The sequence below is a fragment of the Colius striatus genome, chromosome Z (genome assembly GCF_028858725.1).
Source record: "Colius striatus isolate bColStr4 chromosome Z, bColStr4.1.hap1, whole genome shotgun sequence".
NCBI lineage: Eukaryota > Metazoa > Chordata > Aves > Coliiformes > Coliidae > Colius > Colius striatus.
In genome coordinates this window covers 23,933,686-23,953,149 of record NC_084790.1, presented here as the reverse complement: position 1 = coordinate 23,953,149, position 19,464 = coordinate 23,933,686, and the positions used below count along the sequence as shown (strand labels likewise).

The window sequence follows — 19,464 nt, the reverse complement described above, 5'->3', positions numbered from 1 at the left end:
TACGCGGTGGCTAAATTAAGCAGGGGAGACAAATTTCTTTTAAAATAGCCATTGAGGTTGAGCTGGAGCTGCACTGTTAACTAATGCCATTAAACAAGTTTTGAGGAAAACACAGCTGCAGGAAGCAGAACCCTGCCATGCTGTTTCATTATTGCTGGGAAATATGCTGTTGGGGTTTCCTTATTTGTAGCATTACATTGTTACTTTTTCAGGTTTGAATATTATGCCGCTACACCAGGGATATACATCTTCTATAGGCTAAATTTCCCTCTCTCTCCACCATCACAGCATTTCAACCTGTTTGCATTATCTCCTTCTGTCACTCCTTATTTGCTTACAGTGTGTTTATGTCCAAGCTTGCTGTAGGCAAACCCGTTTTACTGACTTTAGTGTAATTTCAATAAACTTAATTTATTGTTAGTAAGCAAATCTCTAACTACTGGTTCTGTTAATAGGAAAAAACAAACACATGTGCCTAAGGAAGTCTTCCCCTTCTCTCAGTGAAGCCTCACCTCCCCCTGTTTGTTCTGCAGGCCCCTTTTGATTCCTTCAGTAAGGGAACAGGTGGAACAGGAGATCAGGGTTGATGCATGGTAGTTCCCCTGCAGTGACAGTCTCTTCAGAATCACACTGCTCAACCACTGCTTGTGCAGCTGCTGCCTTGGCTGTGACCTCTGCTCAGTCAGCTGCTTGTTCAGCTTCTTTGTTCTCCTGCTCTTGTGTGGTCTTTTTGTCTTCCTCCTCTCTCCTCCTGATCTGGCCTTTTTTCTTTTTTTTTCCTTTTCTTTTTTTTTCTTTTTCCTTTTCCTTGTTTCTTTTTTATCTTTTTTTTATTGTTTTTTTTTTGTTTTTTACCACCAGGCAGCCATTGGCCTCTTCTTGAAGGTATCCCTCCTGCTGTCCTTCTGCTACCAAAACTCTGACAGTTAGACCTAAAACATTCCATCCTTCTCCTCAGCAGAATGCTACATTCAAGTTCTGCTTTTAGTGACATCATAATCTTAATAGACAAGTCATATAAAAACTGTCCTTTTTACCAGACAATAGGAACAGAAGTGGAAGCAATGTCTAGATGTGCTCAGTGAAACTCCATCTCTGTCCCTAAAAAACACCAATATCAAGAGCATTACCATGGTTTCAACATCTGTATGCATTTCAGTCTCTACCCTCTTGTTGCTTTGGATCAGGATATAGATCCCAGTCTAGACCGAACATTTTAACAACCTCCACCCTTTGACTCTGCAAAGCATGCATCCCTACCATCATAGCTGTTTGAATATTCATTCATCATGGCTTCTAAACTTTGTCCCTTCTGGGGAGCTTCCTGTGTGAGCATCTCAGCACTACACTTCTGAGCTGAGCTCAGCCATTCCAGCACAGACTGTTGACTGGACTCTTCAGCTCTGCTAAGCGGTCCCAGTCTTCCCTTAGTGATGGTCCAGGCTCCAGGGCACCAACAGAGCAGGAAGCAGATCTTGAAGCAGGGCCTGTCCATCCTGGAGCTGTCTGGAAGTGTCTGTGTCTGGCACAGGGCACCTCCTCCTGCTGAGGTTTGGTTCCTGGCAATTAATTCAGAATGCACAATTTCTAGGTATTCATCTCTGTGCTGGGATCTCACCTTGGAAGGACTCCCAGACAAGCTCAGGAAGGCTCAGGAAGTCCCTTGAGCAAAGTAGGAAGGTGCCTTCTCAACTTCATCAGACTGCTCCAGGCAACCAAGGTGAGAATGACTGAGGACATACAAATAATAGGAGTCAAGCTATGGAACATAAGGTTTCTTTCTTTGAGATAGGTTATTCCAGATGGCTGGTGCTGAGTGCACAGAACAGTCATTAGGATGTTCTCAAATGATACCAGATTTTCAATTCTGTGCACATCACTTCTGTACCAGAGGAGATGAGTTTAGTGAGTCCACCTTGCTGGAAATGTGCTTTTCCTGAAGTGCTTTCAACTCATTTAAACAAAACAAAATAACCAAACCCAAGGTTTTTACGATGTTTTCTCATGAGTGATGGACTGCTAGCTTATGCATTCTGGCTAAATTCTTCCCAGAGTAATTAAACATTCTCTTAAATCCAATTTCCCACATTTTTACAATTGAATTAATTGTTCTTTGTTATACAGCTTTATGGTCTTGAAATGAACTGTTAAATGAACTAGGAAAAAAAATGACCTACTAGTAGGTGAAGTAGATGCTACCATATGCTTTCTTTTTTGAACCTTTTGTTAACAGCTAGTTATTCATATGAGAACCTAGGAATCTTGTGCTAAAATGCATTGTCATAAAACTGCTAAAATAGGCTACTTATTAGCAGGTAAACATAACGGGTTTGAGACAAGGCATTCAGAGTGATGTGCTTTTGAACTTGTTTGTGGCAGCAAGCTGCAAAGTTTCAAGGTACCACACAAATATTCTTGCTCAGCACTGCACTTACAAAAGGATAATTCCTGCTGAGTTTATTTACTTACTCTGACTTTTGTGTAACATTGTCGCTCTATGAATAAAGTGATCACAGTCCACTATCTATGCTTCAATTTGCAAATCATATAATCAAGTTGTTAAGAATGCTTATTAGTAATATAAAATACCATAGTACTCTGAAAGGACCTCACATTGTCTTCTGTAGAATAGAAAGATTTACAAAAAGAGTTACCGATGACTGTAAAGGGATTACTGAAGCTGTGATCCTTGACTGCATAAATTGGTTAATTCAAAGTGTTACTGTTACTACCGGTTCATAATTGATGTGCTATGTTTTCTTTATTCTCAGCTCCTGAGAAGGATAGGCCAAATGTGTATGTTACAATTTAGAAGACAGTGTGATGAAATATTTAGGAAACACTTATGCATTTCTGTTTCTTTCATATTGTTCACTGACCATCTTGTAATATGCCTGGGCAGTTGTCAAAACAAACTGCCACCTGAGTTTTCAGAGTTTTAGTCTTCTACCAGAGTCAGTCACATCACTACCTGCTTTAAAAATTCTTGTTGCTCATGTCAAAACTTTGTGCTGTGCAAAGTGAGTAGCATTTAATAGATTGACTTCATGTTTTCTGTACTGCCTCTCGTGAGTGAGCGTGTGTTCACAGAGGCTTAGGGGAAGCTGAAAGTAAGTTTTTCAGGGAACTTGCTTGAAATACTCTTATCCTAGGGACTCTTCAGGAGAGCATTCTTCTCCTCCTTCCATAGGAGTCAGTGAAGTATGCTCAAACTGTTGGCAGGACCTCACTGAGCACTGTGTCAGCAATGAGAAATGAAGACACTGTGCTTGGAGTATAGAAAGCAAAGTCAGACAAGTAGGCTCAAAATACTCTTCTCTTTTTGTTTTAAAAAAACAGAAAAACGATAAAAAACCTCTTCCTTTAGGGATCCACCTGCTTTTCATTTCTAGTCTTGCTACTGGAGTTACTAGGTAAGAGAAGCCCATGGGGGAAAAGTGACTAGTCTTTATAGACTAATAGTTACTAGTATTTATACTAGACAGGAAATTATAAAATGCCATCTGGTTTAAGGCAAAGCTTATAGCAGATAAAATAAAATGAGAAGATGTCAACAGGTGTAGGATATCAAATTTTAGTGGGCAATGGGGTCTGCAAATCAGCTTGCGTCAATGACAGAATTATCAGACAGTTGAACAGAAGTGGAAAGTACTTCAGTTATTTTTCCAGTAACTGTGGGTGAAGTTATGAATAAGTTGCTAGACTAACTGTAATGGTTAGAGATGTGTGAATAGTTACATTGACATACTTTTTAACAGAAAGTGAGTTTTGTGTTCTAGTTGTCTGGTATGTTTAGATAATAAAACTTTACTGATTTGCCTTTTTCAAGGCTAGAGAGTTAAAGAGGTTGCAGTCCGTTTCTGAAAATGTGTCCAAAAAATCAGAATTTCTTTGCTTGGACAAGCAGTTACTCTAAGTGTAATCTGGCATTTACATAAATTCCTTCTAGAGGAGGTTAAAAACTTCCTTCTAATATAAGTTAATGCTGACAGATACGAGTGTAACACAGTTTAAGATGTGTAGACAGCTGTCAGAACATGTTGAGAGAGAATTACATTTAGTACAAAACCAGAAATTTTTAAAAATTAAGTAATCTGCATACAGAAAACACCCAGAACAAAAGAGTAAGCAAGATAGCAAGAATTGATGTTGTTATCTGGCTGTATCTTGGTTTATCCCTTTTCTGATGTTTGCTCTCTGAATTATTTTTATCAAATCTCCTATTCAGTGAGCTGAGGAGATGCAGAGAAAAATATGCTCTTTCATCCTCCACAGTTATGGGACTTAGGCAAGTGAATATATGAAGACCAAATAACAAATGGTGCCAGATAATACACACATTTCTTTACTACATTTTTATCCTCCCTTTTATCTTCCTGTATTCCTATTTCTGTTTTCATTTGTCACAATTTCCAGTTTGCACCAGAGAGAGATTAAATACAGGTTTTGCCATATAACCTAAGTAAACGGACAATACCCAGCTTCATTCTGCAAGGGAAAGATGTATGGTGACGAATCAGAAATGCAGATGTTTAGGAGGCAAATCATAACCCTAGGGAATAGACGCCAGCCAACAACAGTTGCAGGGGGAAAAACTGTAGTAATGTAGGTCCCAGAAAATGACATGTGTCTGACCATGAATCCTGTTATTTCACTGACTTGTTCTAGAAGTGCTTTTTAACTCTATGTGTGTGACACTGGTGATTTTACTAATAAGTATTGGAGAGCCCAATTATCTGTATGATGTGGAGGTCTCTGCAAGCTTTGACAGTAAATTTTTGCTTCTGTGTTGAATTTTTAAATTGAATAATTTTAGATGTAGCAAGAAAACATGTTTTCATCGAGTAGCTTATACCTTCTGCTGTGTAATGATTTGAAAGCTAAAGATCATTCTTAGCGCCTGTGACATACACTGAATTATTTGATGTGTTCATGTTCCAACTGCCATCTCATTACAACTGAAACAGTCAAGGGAGTATTTTAGAGCATGGAGCCAGGCTGTTCTCAGTAATATCCAATGATAGGACAAGGGCCAATGGCTACAAGCTGGAATATGAGTGGTTCCAAAGAAATACAGGGAAGAATTTCTTCACTGTGAGAATGACAGAGCACTGGAACAGGCTGCCCAGATGGGTTGTTGAATCCTCTTTGGAGACATTCCAAACCCACCTGGACGAGTTCCTGTGTGACCTATTCTAGGTGGCCCTGCTCTGGCGGGGGGTTGGACTAGATGATCTCTTGATGTCCCTTACAACCCTTAAGATTCCGTGATTCTGTGACTCTAAATAACAAAGTGTTTTATGCTTCAGCTGGCAAAAATTGCTGCTCAAGAATGCTGAGATTAAAGGGAAATTGCTGGGAATTACCTTGGGTCAAGAAGCCATGTGCAGTTGAGATATGATACTGAGCAATCAACAGGAGTCTGTCCTTCTGACATATAGGTTAATTTGAATTACATTTGTCCACTTCGACATTTTATTTCATTATAAGTATGTATTTATTACCTCTGAATACAGTGACATTTTATTTGTGACTGGAATGTCTCAGCTAATTTACCAGATGACAGAATTCTTGGGCATAAACTTTTCTTATAATTGATTTCTTTACCATTTGTTTTGTAATTGTTGTTAAACTCTTTGCTAAATGCCTGAATATCCTGCTTCCAGAATGATCCTGGAGGAATTGCAGGTTTTGTACCCTTGTGCCCATGCTGAAGTTCTCATGGGACATGAGCAATATTTAAAAAGGAAATTACAAATATTTTTCATTTTGATTGAGCTTTCTTTCAAATAACTAGATTTACTGAAGGCTTTTCCTTCTTTTAGTCTTTCTTTACATGTTCCTTTCTGCTCTTAACAAAGTTCTTCTTGGGAGCTTCTTCCACTGCCTTTCTGCTTTCCAAGGAAGTACTTACTACTATTCACATATAACAAGAAAGAAAAGGAACCATAAAAAGCAAGAGTAATTAGTAGATTTCAAAGAACAATGTCATTACATTGATGCTGCTTTTTGACACTGAGGTATTTAATTTTCCTTTTCAATTTATATGATATTTGCAGTTAATTAAAGTTAAGTGGCTGTGACAATACACGTAATTAAATTTTCCTCCTCCATTTCATGACCCCATTCTCTAAATCTGTATTCTGCTCACTGACTGAATTTACTTGCAGCACTTTCCTTTTGTATTAATTATTAAAAGAATAGTGCTACATAAAATATTGATATGTTGCCTGACATTCATTTTTGAAATGTAAGCAGAGCAAGAGAGATATTGCCAGAAATAATTTCTGGACCTTTCTTTCTTGAAGTACAAAAAATGGCAGTGCATGGAAATTAACTGAAAATGTGTAGTTATTTTATGAAGTATGCCCTATAATGATTTTTACATAACATAATGACAATATTGTGTTATTCCTCAATTATACATAAAACTCTGCAGTTTCAGAACCTGAGACCATAACCAGATAGTACTTCAAGTATTTGTGTATAGTCCAAATGTTACTAGGTCAGTCCTATGTTCTGTTTTGCCATAGTGTTAGGACTTGACTTTCTTTACAATTTAACTGTCTTTTAGCTCTTAATTTTATATAAGCTATTTGGTTCAGCCTCAGGCTACCTTCTTTTTGCAGAAATTTGAGCTATTACTTTTATATTAGAACTACAGCTTCTCTGTACTATGGGGCCATGTTTTGGATTTCTTCTGGAGAGCACGTTGATGACATGGAGAGGTTTTTGTCACTGCTGAACAATGCGTACACAGTGTCAAGGCCTTTGCTGCCTCTCTCTCTGCCCTAACAGTACAGGTGCAGAAGAAGCTGAGAGAGGACACAGCCAGGACAGGTGACCCCAACTGACTAGAGGGATATCATAGAATCATTTTGGTTGGAAAAGACCTTTAAGATCATCGAGTTCAAACACTAACCTCACACTGCCAAGCCCATCACTAAACAGTGTCCCTCAGCACCTCATCTATGCATCTTTTGAATATCTCCAGGGATGGTGACTCCATCACCTCGCTGGGCAGCCTGTTCTAATGTTTAATAACCCTGTTAGTGAAAAAATTCTTCCTAATCTCCAATCTAAGTCTTCTGTGGCACAACTTGAGGCCACTTCCTCTTGTCCTGTTGTGTATTACTGGAGAGAAGAAAATGGTCTCCACCCCCTTTCAGGTAGTTGTAGAGAGTGATCATGTCTCTTCTCAGCCTCCAGCTCTCTAAAAACCCTGTCTCCCTCAGCCACTCCTCATCAGAATTGTTCTCCAGATCCTTCACCAGCTTTGTTGCCCCGTTCTGGACATGCTCCAGTACCTCAATGTCCTTCTTGTAGTGAGGGACCCAGAACTGAACACAGTATTTGAGGTGCAGCCTCACCAGCGTTGAGTACTGAGACACAATCACTGCCTACATCCTGCTGGTCATACTATTTCTGGTGTGAGCCAGGATGACATTGGCCTTCTTGGCCACTTAGGCACACTACTGGCTGTCGATTAACATCCCATACCGTATGAGGTCATGCTGAGTATATAAAACTGGGGGAATAAGAAGAAAGAGGGGAATATTCAGAGTGATGGTGTTTGTCTTCTCAGGTAACTCCCACTTGGGGGAGTGAGTGAGCAGCTGTGTGGGATTGAATTGCAAGGTGTAGTTAAACCGTAACACTATTTTAACTGTTGTCCATACCATTTTACTTTCTGTACAGAGAGAGTAGGGTCTTCTGGATTTTTTGGTGGTGCTTCTTGTGCTTGCTAAGTATTCATAAAAGAAAAATAGGAGAGAGAGTGAAAGGAACTTTGATTCTTTTTTTATCCCGATATGTAAGGAATGTTAGTGTAATTTGTTTGCTTTTTTTTCCTTGCCTTTCCCATAGCTTTTTTAGAAATATATCACACAAAAATATCAGAAGGAAGGACACTAGTAACAGCACTTACTGTTTCTGATTTGTCTTCTCCTTCATCAGCTGTTCCTTCAGCCTTCAAAGTGTTTTGCAGCATTGGGTAAGCATCATCATAAAGATAGAGACATTGGAGCTCAGAGAAGGAAGGTGGCTTGCCTAAAGTTGCAATGAACTTGGGTTATTTCCTGACATCAAGTTTGGTGTCATGTTTTTCAAGGAAGCAGGATACGTGCATACAAACTTTCTTCAATCTTCTGACAGTACTGGAGACTGATACTTATCTGTCACTGTCAGCATCCTGGTCTTAGCACCTTAGAAAGCGCATTTTAGATAAATTCTATTGATGGTGATTATCATTAAAGTTCATGTTACTTATCTAGTAAGTTAGATATTTGCTTTCTACAGAGCAGCAATACTGAACAAATTATTTCTTTTCTATATACTGTTTATATCTTATTTATTAAATGTAGGCTTCAATGTGCTGTTTTCTTTGAAAAAAAGAGGCCCTCAGGTAGACATAGGTTTATTTTCCAAAATTCTTTTGGAGTGGACACTTACTTCATCCTGTATCTCTTACATGCATGGTGTAAGTGATGACAAACATCATAGGAAATGGTTTGAAACATTGTGATTCTATAATTGTACCTCTTCTGTATTGCATGTAACAATGTAACATTAAGGATTCAAAATACGAATATGGTATATTTGCCTAAAATAGCTTTCAAAACCATCTTATTTGATACTCTAAATAAGGGACAATTTTATTTGACTTTGCAAGGTTTGAGAAGTGCAGAACTATTGAATTCTCTTGGCATCTTGGAGAAGATGCTAAAAAATTTGAGTTCTTACGAAAACTGCAGTGAGATTCCAGGTAAAAATGTTTCAGAAATGATTGCATAGGCAGAGGAACAGCCTCTTGTAAATAGTTGCATGAAACAAACAAAGTGCTAAGGAGGCCACTGCAAATTAGTCTCTGTTTTTATTTAGACCTTTGACTTCCTAGTGTATCCATAAGAGAAGTATGTAGCCTAAGAAATCATTAGGCTGTTGGACTTTTTCAAAACAGCCTGCATACATGATGCTAAATGTTTTGAATTGCTAGGTTCTCCTGCAAGAAAAGTTATGCTTTGGAACCTGAATTTTACCTTCAAACAGTATCATGTGTAAAGACTATCAAAATAGACATACAGATAAGATTATAGCTATATTTAGAAAAGTGAAGTATCTATGTTGTTTGCTATTTTAAAACTTTAATAACTATTTAGCTTTCAATTCTTTCAAGTATTTAATAAATGAAAATTTCATGTTTATGTGTCAGATTCTTAATTCTTTACAGAAGCTTACTATCATTTATCCACAGATAAATGATACTGTTGGTAATACTTTTTGTTCATGGTGAGGGTTTTTTCTGCCCTGGTTCATTTACCACAATGTTTTACATGTGGAAAATGTGCTACCTGGTACGAACATAAGAGCTTATGTTTTTTCAGTTTACTTTTTAGAGGCAGTATTTCATTTATATGTTGATTGCTTCCTTGCCCAGGCCCTGAGAAAAAAAAAAAATTCTATTGAACAAATTCAGCTGATGCACTGTAGAAACACTCTAAAAACTTAAAAGTTTGGCAGGGACAGGGTTGAGAAAGTGCATAGTACTCGTGTTGGAGGTTTTTTTACAAATTTCTTTTTATTTTATTTTTGTTTTCTTCAAAATTTTCTGTAAGGATGTGATGTAACAATCTCTCTCTGTGAAGAACAAATTCCGTTTGCAATTTAATTGCTCGTCATGACAGTCAACTATGTGTAAAAATGAAAGCAAGCTACACGGTAGAGAAATACTATACAGTCTGAATTGCCCTCAGTAAAAAGGCATTTTAAAATAAATACTGCAAAACTCTAAAAAATATTTTTTTTTCCCAGAATGTGCTTTTGGCATTCTCAAATATTTTTCTATATATCAAATTACAGATTTGTTTTCTTTCGAACTTGTTTTGACAATAATAGGAAAGAGACATGATGAAATACAGAGGTGTTGTTTTTAAAAGAGATATGATTTGACATAGTCATGTACCAGAGAGACATCAAGTAGGATTATGTTCAAGTGATGAACATTACAGTGAGTAACTCTGCTCATTTCTTCTCGACCATTTATCTTTAGCATGTAATACCCCACGGCAATAAAAATTTGGTTCTTTAATTGTTTTGGTTCCAGAAGCAAAGAAAGGACAGTCTTGAAAGTGCAGATAAGTTTAATGTCTGTTCATACATTAACAACATATTTGATGGAAGAAATTCTTTACACTGGTTTTATGCAGATGTATTTAAGGATGTTCTTAAGAAGGCTTCTGGTTTTGACCTGCAAAAGAGCTAATCTGAATTGCAGATCCGAATTCAGGTTCTGCACAGACTGAAAGGAGCTTAAATAGATAGAACCTACACATAGCCACTGTTCTGCACAAGCAATTATACTTATCTTGCAAAGACAGAATATAACATATTTACCATGAAGGCATCAGTGGGATATCCTGGGGCTTATTGCAGTGATAAGATTTTAGAGTCTAACCTGATGCCATAAAACGAAAGGAAGGGTTTGTAGGATACCCAGAGAGAAAGGTTTTGGGGTTCACTGGATATTGTCCAAACAATGTGCAAAAGGTATTGTAATTTCATAGAAATTTAACAAACTTCTTCAAATTTACCTGACAATCACAAAATAAACTATGATTTGTTTCATTATTTTGCACAGAACATACACAGGAATGTCATAGATATGCCTTAGTATCTCCAAAAGACATGCAAGGTGGACAAAGGTTTTTGTGACACCTATATGCTCTTTCAGGCTATTCATTTGTGACAGTTGCATGGCAGTTATTCCCTCCAGTATTTAGAAACAGAATGCTCTTAAGATGTCACTTTAAATTAAAGCCAAGATTTTGAACAAAATAACTTATTTATATTCCTGATTTAAATTTTGGTAGCATGCTGAGACTAAATTTACTCAGGTTACCTTTTCTGTCACGAAGGTAATTTTATTTGTCTGCATGAAATTTCTGTAAGATGTAGAAAATAGTTTGTTTTGGCTTATAGGTACAAGGTGCTTGTGCCACTGGATACTGAGTGAAAATATTCTGTCTGATGTTATTTGTGCATTTGCACACAGAATGTTCTTCCTCTTCAGCATCTTAAAATAATTTTTCTTAGTTTCTAGAATGATTGATGAGATGGCAGGATACACTTGTACTCTTTCTGGGCATTTTTGTGCCTTTGGTGTTTCTTTAAAAAAAAGTCATTTTATTTTTTTTTTCTGGAAGATATTTATTGAAATATGCAATAACAATACTGTCTATGTTAAGCATATGATATTTTCTTTCTTCATTCTCTGAGGGTCAAGCAATTTAATTCCCTAATGGAAAGTCACATTTTATAAAGAAACTATTAACATAAATAAAAGAGGAGAAGATCTTAAAATAAGTATGAGGTTTTTCATAGAAGCTACAGAAGGATATGTTATTCCTCTGTCTCTTTTGAGGTGCATGTAGCCTAATTGGAGAAAGCAGGACAGAGAAAAACAAGAATTTTTGAGTGTGCTTTGTGAGACAGGTGTACTAACTTTATAGCCTTTCTGTGTTGTTGAGATGCAGTATTTTCCAAATAGAGTTTTCCATAATGCTTGATTCTGGAGAATAAAGCTAATAAGAGTAATGAAGAGGAAACTGGCATAGAAAAAGTAAAAAGAGAAGGATATTGACATTAAGTAGAGGACTAAAGATATCACTTAGAGCTTTCTTCGACAGCTTCAGTCCTAATGTTTAAAATAAGAGCAGAAATCAATTGCCTGTCTGTACTGACTTATATTTTAAAAATTTCACGCAGCAAGTCTTTGACCCCATCAAGGCAACACTTTTGTTTCCATCAGTTCTGAACAGCTGAACAAGATCAGCTGGGTCATCACTTGCCTGGAACATCTAAAGAGGGCTCTGGAAGAACTCAGCCCTGAGAAATATTGAAGGGTTGCAGTTTTTACTGTGGTTCAAGTCCTTTGTAAATGCTCAAAGGCTGTAGCATTTGTTAAAAGGATGGTGTGTTGGAAGAGGAGCCAACATTTATTAAGTTAATGTAACAGTTCGTGAGAATTGCTGAATTTCAGGCTATTGGAAATGATGGGTCTTGAGTTAAACATAGAAATGTACTTGATTGTATGTGCTGCTTCATGCTTTTGATGGCTTAGAAACTAAGCCCCTAAACTCCTTTGCACTTAGGAAGAGAGTAGATAGGCTAATTAGTGTCTTGGCAACGTTCCAGTGATTAACTGCATTCAGCTTATATAAACTCCTCTGTCAAGTTTGAATGGGTAGAGATAGTTTCTGTCTTATGCTATTGTTCATTTTGGTGACTGATGTTTGGTGGCTGCTGTTTTTTCAACTTGGCATTGCTGTATTTTCTCAGTAACTGAAATTATTCCAAAGTGAGCCTATGATTTACAAATTACTTTGACGGATAAAAAGAAGTAAATTATTTTAGCACAGTATCTTTATCATTGTATGTAGAAGTAGTTATGAAATACCATGATTGTTGTTTTGAAATGTACCTAAATAGAATATATATGTATACTCATAAGTTTTTGAAGGGTAATGTAAGGAATACATAACTTTGAATTAAGCTTGTTGAAATTGATTTGAGATATGTGGGTGACAAACAAAGAATGAATCCATCTAGGTACTCCAGAAGCTTTGATGAGACTGTTGCAATACTTGATCTGGAACAATTAACTCCACAAAAGACAAGTCAAGTTTTTGACATTTTGGCTGAAAATGGGAGAAGTTGTCCTCCTATCCAGTCATATCTAAGAAGAGTAAATATTTCATGTTTGTAGGCATTTTTTTAAAAAAGAAGATATTCTTCCCATGCCTGAGATATGTATTAACTATACGAAATTGGCAGACCTCCTCATTATGTGTTTTACTCATTCAGTGAGTGTACTAAGTTTCTGATAGACAATCAGTCATTTATTCAGTCTGCCCAATTTGTGACAGACAAAGGCTACCCTGACTGTATTTCAAATTGCTATGGACCGCTTATTTAGATACTGTACCACTTTGGAGTAAAAAATAGAGTAAAATGCATGTTTGTTGAAAGAAGCCCAGGAAAAAACTGTAGGAGAGTTTTCCTGGTCAGATATTCTTCCTCTAATCTTCTCCGTACTGCTTGTTTGTGTTATTTAATCTCATCCCAGTGAATATGCAATTTTTGAGGAAAAATGGTTGAAGACCATTTATTTCCATCCTCTCTCACACAAGAAAGAAGGAATGTGGTTGCTGCTGGTGTTGCTGTTAGAAAGTGAAGGTTGCCCTTTTGTACATTTTCAATTTTGAAAGCTTCACTTAGAGATGTTTTGGCTAAGGAGTCTAAGGTGCAGTGTAGGCAATTTTTCATCTGTGGAAATCATCATAGCATCATCAGTAATTTTCCTTTTTCTGGAACGATAATGATCTTAAAAGTTTTTCAGCAAGAGAAACAAGAAATGAAGTATGGAAGCTAGCAGACAGAGATATTCCCAGCTCCTACACTAAAGAACTTAAGTCACTGTTGTTGATGTCCAAGGAGGGAGAAGCCAGTGTGCCTGCAGGTTTCAACCTCTGTAGAGGTTGTTAATGTCTGTCAGATGTTGATAAAAAAATGTGGATATGTGCCTGCTCAGTTGCTCAAGATAGATGCTGGAGAAACAGCTGACTGAGTTTACCTTGTTTTTTAATACCTATCTAGAAATTTCGCAGCAGAAGCTAAAAGGTCTCCAGCATAGATCTCTGTATACTTGAAATAACTAGCCTTCCTGCACTGTCATCATGGAGATCCGTAAAAGCAAAGCAAACCTTGAGAAACAACAAATAAAATCTTGATTTTGGATGAATTTGATGTCCATTTTCTACATTTGCTTTCCTAAATCAGTTTATTCTCGTTTGAATTTTCAATGCGAAATTGAAGAAAATAGTTGATAAAGGCTAGTGAGTATCCACGAGCTTCATTCTTAAATCAGCTCTGGATCTGTTCCACAGCATTTGGACTAAATTTACTGTTGAATGTCCAAGTAATGTTAACATCTTTCATGCAGTAGATAAAAATTCTACAGTATGACTATAGATTAAAGATGGTATGATAGGCATCCAGTATAGTGTAATAGCAACCATAATCTGCTAATTCTTCTCTTTTGACACTCAACACACAAAGCTAGAGCTGAGTTTGCTTAGCTGGAATAATCAACTGCTTTAACTATCTTGGTTTTAAATATATAATATCAGGGTCTGCTTTTTAGTAAGTAATAGGCATTCATTGAGTAATTTGTCATGAGCCAGTTAATTTGCAGAAATATGCTGAATGGCTGCAGAAAGTTAAAATTATTTTTAAGTGGAGGTGACCATTGAATTTGCAGGAAATAACTTAGTATATCATCACTTGTAATCACTACTTTCAAATATCTAATAATAGTAACTATGTTCAGAATAGAAACATTTATATATGTGATTTGATACTACTGATATGTTTTCAGTTTAATTAATAGTTGGTAATTGTATAACCTGATTAAAAATACAGTACATTTGAGCTAATTATTATGGTAAGGAGCCTTAACATAGAAAAACATTGATCTTCACCAAGGGGGCAAAATAGATTTTCGAAGATGTTATTTAAAACTTATTTAATTAAAATGACACTTCTAGTATTATAGCTGTGAAAATAATACAAATGTATTCTTATATTATACAAAAATCATAATGTCAGTACACTATATATGTTAAATACATTCATCTTCTCAATTTCTCAGGCAAAATGTATATTCTTTGGCCATTGAAAGTGATCTCTCCAAAATGTCTAAATAATCTTTTCTGAAAACTTTTAAAAGATTCTGAAATGTGCATATTTTGGTTTTCAAGACTACCCAATAAGAAGACTAGTAATTTTTAAAGAATTCCTTTAATAAACAAGATAGGACCTTCTGCCACAAAAGTACATTTTCCTATCTTTTCTTGTTTGAGTATATTGAGCTTTTACAGCCAACTTATCTGTTCTTTATGGAATAAGTTTTCTTTATTACCTTTTTATTTCTTTACTTTTAATTCACATTACACTGAGGTCAGATAAAGCATTGGAATTTGATGTTTTTCATTCAGGTTTCTTCAGCAGCTTGGAACTTCCCTTTTGTAGATTAGATACCTTGAACTTTTGAGAATGGGTGTAAAAGAGATAAAGGAAAATGAAGCATTACAAATAAAAAAGGGAAACTGAAGAGGGAAAATATGGAAGCTGAAAAACTGCTGGCAAGCAGAATAGGGGCACTATTATGATGGCTGTGGTGAACAGCCAGTCATTTGTTTTAAGAAGGAAAAACAAAAGAAAATTGTTGCAGTGAGATTACAAAAGAGATTAAATCTACTTACTCTTTTATAATGATTCCTTAGGGTTTATTGTACTGTACAATTTTTTGGATGATTTTTGGTAAAGAAAGTAGCAATGTTATGAAAATCCAAATGTGTTCGGCAAACTATATTCAAAACAAATGTGGAGATGGAAATTTCAGAAATAAGGAAAAAATATATGAATTTTCACACAAAGTCAGTGTAAATTCTGCGATATTTCAACTGCTGTTTATAAACTCAGTAATAGCTTTTGGTGCTGATAAAAGAGGCAATGTAGTGGTTGAATTAAATTTATTTTTCATAAAAGCTTTTAATTTATGAGATAATATAGAGTAGTTATCGCTTAAGGCAGTGTCAATATATCATTTTAAAATATGATTTAGGTAAGCAAATAGTAAATTATATAAATAAATACAGTTAATAAAAGTTTTTCAGAATTTGGCAAACAATATTTAACCAAGGTAAATAGTGTCAGTGACAATACAGTAATTGTACATGATATGGAGTATTGTTTGTGTATAGAGTGTGCAAGAAACCGAGCACAGGTGAATAATTTTGGTTTTGTTACATGATATCTATGGCAACTATGAAATTGTTTGCTAAAATTTCATTTAGTCTTTCTCTAACAAACAATTGTATTTTCTTTATGTTTTTTTACAGCAAGAAGTGTGCAGTTCTTGTGTCCAATGGTAACTCATAGGTGTTATATTATTATACTTCACAGTTGTATAAGGTCATTGGTACTGGGAGACCAAACAGCAAAAAGGAAGGAATGCTACTGACAACGGTGGAATAGGTGCTGTGTTTAGCTTAGTGTAGGGAAGAAGCACCTTGTTTGTTATACTGACTTGTTTATTTTATTAGAGTTTGTTGTTTTTTAGGTGCAGTTAAAAACCAGCATTTCAAGTCAATATGTAATTCGTACACAGCCAACAAACACCTGTCTATCTACACTTGAATGTGCAGCTGTTGCTCTTACCATCATGGAAAAAAATGAGAGTATACAAGAGGTATGTGATTTTAAACAGCTGAATTTTTCTTTTATGAACAGTAGAAGGGTAATGAAGATAATTAGCTGCAATGTCATTTTGACAGTCAAAATTTTAATGACTTTGTAATGGTTTTGTTGCATAGCAAACGAAAACAAGAACATATCAATGGAAACTTATGTTTCCTTAGATGACTTCCTGCTCTCCTGCAACCGTGGAATGCAGCCCCACTGGGTTATGTCTTTCTGCCAACCAGCTCACAATTCTTAGGTGTCATTGGAGGAATTTGAGACCTAACAGTTATTAAGTTTATCCCAGGTCAAAGAATGCTAATTGGACATTAGAGATTTTCTTTCAAGTTGTGATCCCACTAGTCTGTGATGGAAGAGGTTATTAAGGTAATGTCTTCTTAATCTTTTGCAACTGACATTAGTCACAGCAGTTTAATAAGCCCGTTGAAAAAGACCTATGCTTAGTTTTGCATCATAGACCCAGGTCTATGATCTGATTGTATACCTAGAATGTGGTACAGAAGGGTCCACAAAGAGACATTTTAAAGCTCATCTAAAAAGCGTTCCCGGGTCAAAAATGGATTCCACAGTTGTCATTGTGTAAGGTATGCTACTCCCATGTTTGGGGTGATACTAGAGACTCACTCAATATTAAATCAGTTGTGTTTAGAACCAGACTAGGACAAAGTGTGTGGCCAAGAAAGAAAATACAACTCAGAAACTGGAAGTCTGTGTAAGAAAACATGTATAGAAACTTGTGCATCTTTTATGACCATGCAGCTATCATATGCTTTTATGCTAAAAGAAAGTAATAATTTAGTGTAGAAGTTAAACCTGTGAAAAATTAGAAATACTGAAATGAAAGTGGGTTTTACATATTTACTTTTTCTTTTGGTGTGCTAGGACAACGTTAGCATATTCTCCTTTCTTTAGGACGTCTGTCTTATTCAAGTTCAGGGTGAATGTTTTGTTACTGTCTGCAGTTCCCAGTTCTGTTTCATCCCCACCACTCAGAATGGGCCTAGCCTACTTTTAAAAGAGGAAATTAAGTTTCTCAAAGGTGATGCTATAAATGTTGCAGTAGCCAAGAGATTCACAAACATTTGTGCACTTTTTATCCCTCTCTGAATTGAGTGCTATTCCCAGCATATAAGATGATGAATTAAAGTTGAAAGCCATGGAAGTGAAAAATGGGCACTTAGTTTGGAGCCAAATGTAGGTCACTTGATTTTCCTGTGTGCTCGGAAGAGTCATGTTTTGCTTGGTGGAAACTCAGCACCTGCCAACTGCAGTCACATTTGTGATTGCTTTACACACCTGCACATGAAGTTCTGTGATACTGAGTTGGGCAACCAGAAGATGAGGAACCCCGTAATTAGGAACCACATGAGATAAATTTCGATGATGTGGCTTTATTACTCCTACATAATATTCCTGGGCAGATCAGGGATACAGTCCAGTCTCCAGGATAGCAATCCAGCTGTCTTGATTGTGAGTCCCAGTTCTCTTTCTAAAATCCTACCTGAAGGCATTTTCATGCAAGCACAAACAGGTTATTGTTACTTATTTTATTATAGCTTATTGGCTGAGCCATAGTAATTGATTGTCATCCATTGCTAAGGTTGAGTTAAAGCTGTAACTTAACAATAGTGTAGCTGAGGTTGAACTCAGGATTGAGTGTGTGCAAGGAAGAAGTAGTGGATGACAGAAGGGTGAGTGAATGTATGTGTGCTGTGTGGCTTCTTTTTCGTACATCTCTTACTCACCTGGGCCCTCTGTGTTTCCAAAATCAGCATTTATCATGTTAATTATATTTTATCAGCATTTTTAGGTAATCCTTGAATACAATAATTAATGTGTATAAAATAGCTTACAAAAAGGTTGGTCTTTCTGTCTCTCCCCACCCTTTTATCTTTCTTTAGACTATACTCCGTCCACTTCAAGCTTTATGCTCTTTCCAGCTTCAGCATGGTGCCCAGATCCATCACAGCAAGGAGCATCTTCTCAAAAATGGCTTGTATGACAAGCCAATGCCAAAGAATAAGCGCAAACTCAGAAGAATGGAGCTTTTGGTGAATAATGTTAAAATATAAGAAAGCTGTACTGACAGTACAGTGGGATTTATTTGCAGCTGGCAAATGAATATCAATCTGGATTTGATCCAAACAGGTGACTGTGCGGTAACAAAACAACTTTTAGACCCTTAATAAGCACAATTTTATCTACCAATGTTACAAATGGTAACGGACAAGCTTTTTCATTTTTGTAGTAGACCAGGTGCCTTTGTTCAGATGCTAGAAGATCGTTCTCATTTCATATGGAAAAGAAGAAGAAAACTGGGCGTAATTTAGAGTTGTTTGTTGGGTGACAAGTAGGATCCTGAATATGACCGGATAAATTTACTTTGGAGAAGCTTTTACTAGTGGGGAAAGACATCAAATATGTGATTGAACGGCAAGGCTTCAGCATTTAGATATATATTAAATTTCAGCTGAGCATTTTGACTTTAGCATCTAATTGCAGTAGGTTTTCATGATATTACTTAGTTCAGGTGGACATGAGGCATATTATTTGTATAGCTATTTTTAACTCTGAGATTTTTATTTCTTACTTTTTTTTGGTAAATTTATATACGTTTTACAATGCAGTTGGGTTTCGTTTGTCACTCAGACTTAATATTTAAATTAAGCCTGTCTATGTTTTTACCAGAACCCAAACACTACTGATTTTTAAAAAAGGTGAATGTAAATAAATGATTTTTGGAATTATGACTCAGGTGCTCCACTTTTATTTGGGCAAAAACTACTTTTCTGCAGGAGGGGACATTTAGTGGATATGGATACGTCATACCCATGCCTTGGCATACAACAGTTGTGATCCTAAAGGAATTAAACAAGTGCAGCATAAACAGCTCTGTGAGAAGTGTGATGCAATGACAAATGATTATGTCTGGATTCAACCTACTAACATGATTGCAGACCCATTAGATATATGTGTATTTTTTAATTAGTTCTTCTAACGGTGATATAACTCTACCTCTTTCTAATGGGAATCACTAGACACAGAAGAATTGAAGCATTTTTACAGGCTTTGTGAAGTAAAATTTTATGATCTGAAGGAAAATAAAAAGTGAAATAAAAGCTTTTGGTGTTTCTTTATTCATGG

The 19,464-nt window shown here is 36.2% G+C and overlaps 1 protein-coding gene across 1 annotated transcript in view; it reads left to right on the top strand.

The window, feature by feature from the left end:
- Positions 1 to 19,220, top strand: part of DTWD2 (DTW domain containing 2) — a 70,854-nt gene extending 51,634 nt beyond the window's left edge. The window contains exons 5-6 of the mRNA XM_062018596.1: positions 16,181 to 16,309; positions 18,222 to 19,220. Coding sequence (XP_061874580.1) covers positions 16,181 to 16,309; positions 18,222 to 18,392 — 300 coding nt within the window. The 3' untranslated portion in view covers positions 18,393 to 19,220. The remainder of the gene's footprint in view (positions 1 to 16,180; positions 16,310 to 18,221) is intronic.
- Positions 19,221 to 19,464: the final 244 nt, after the last annotated feature.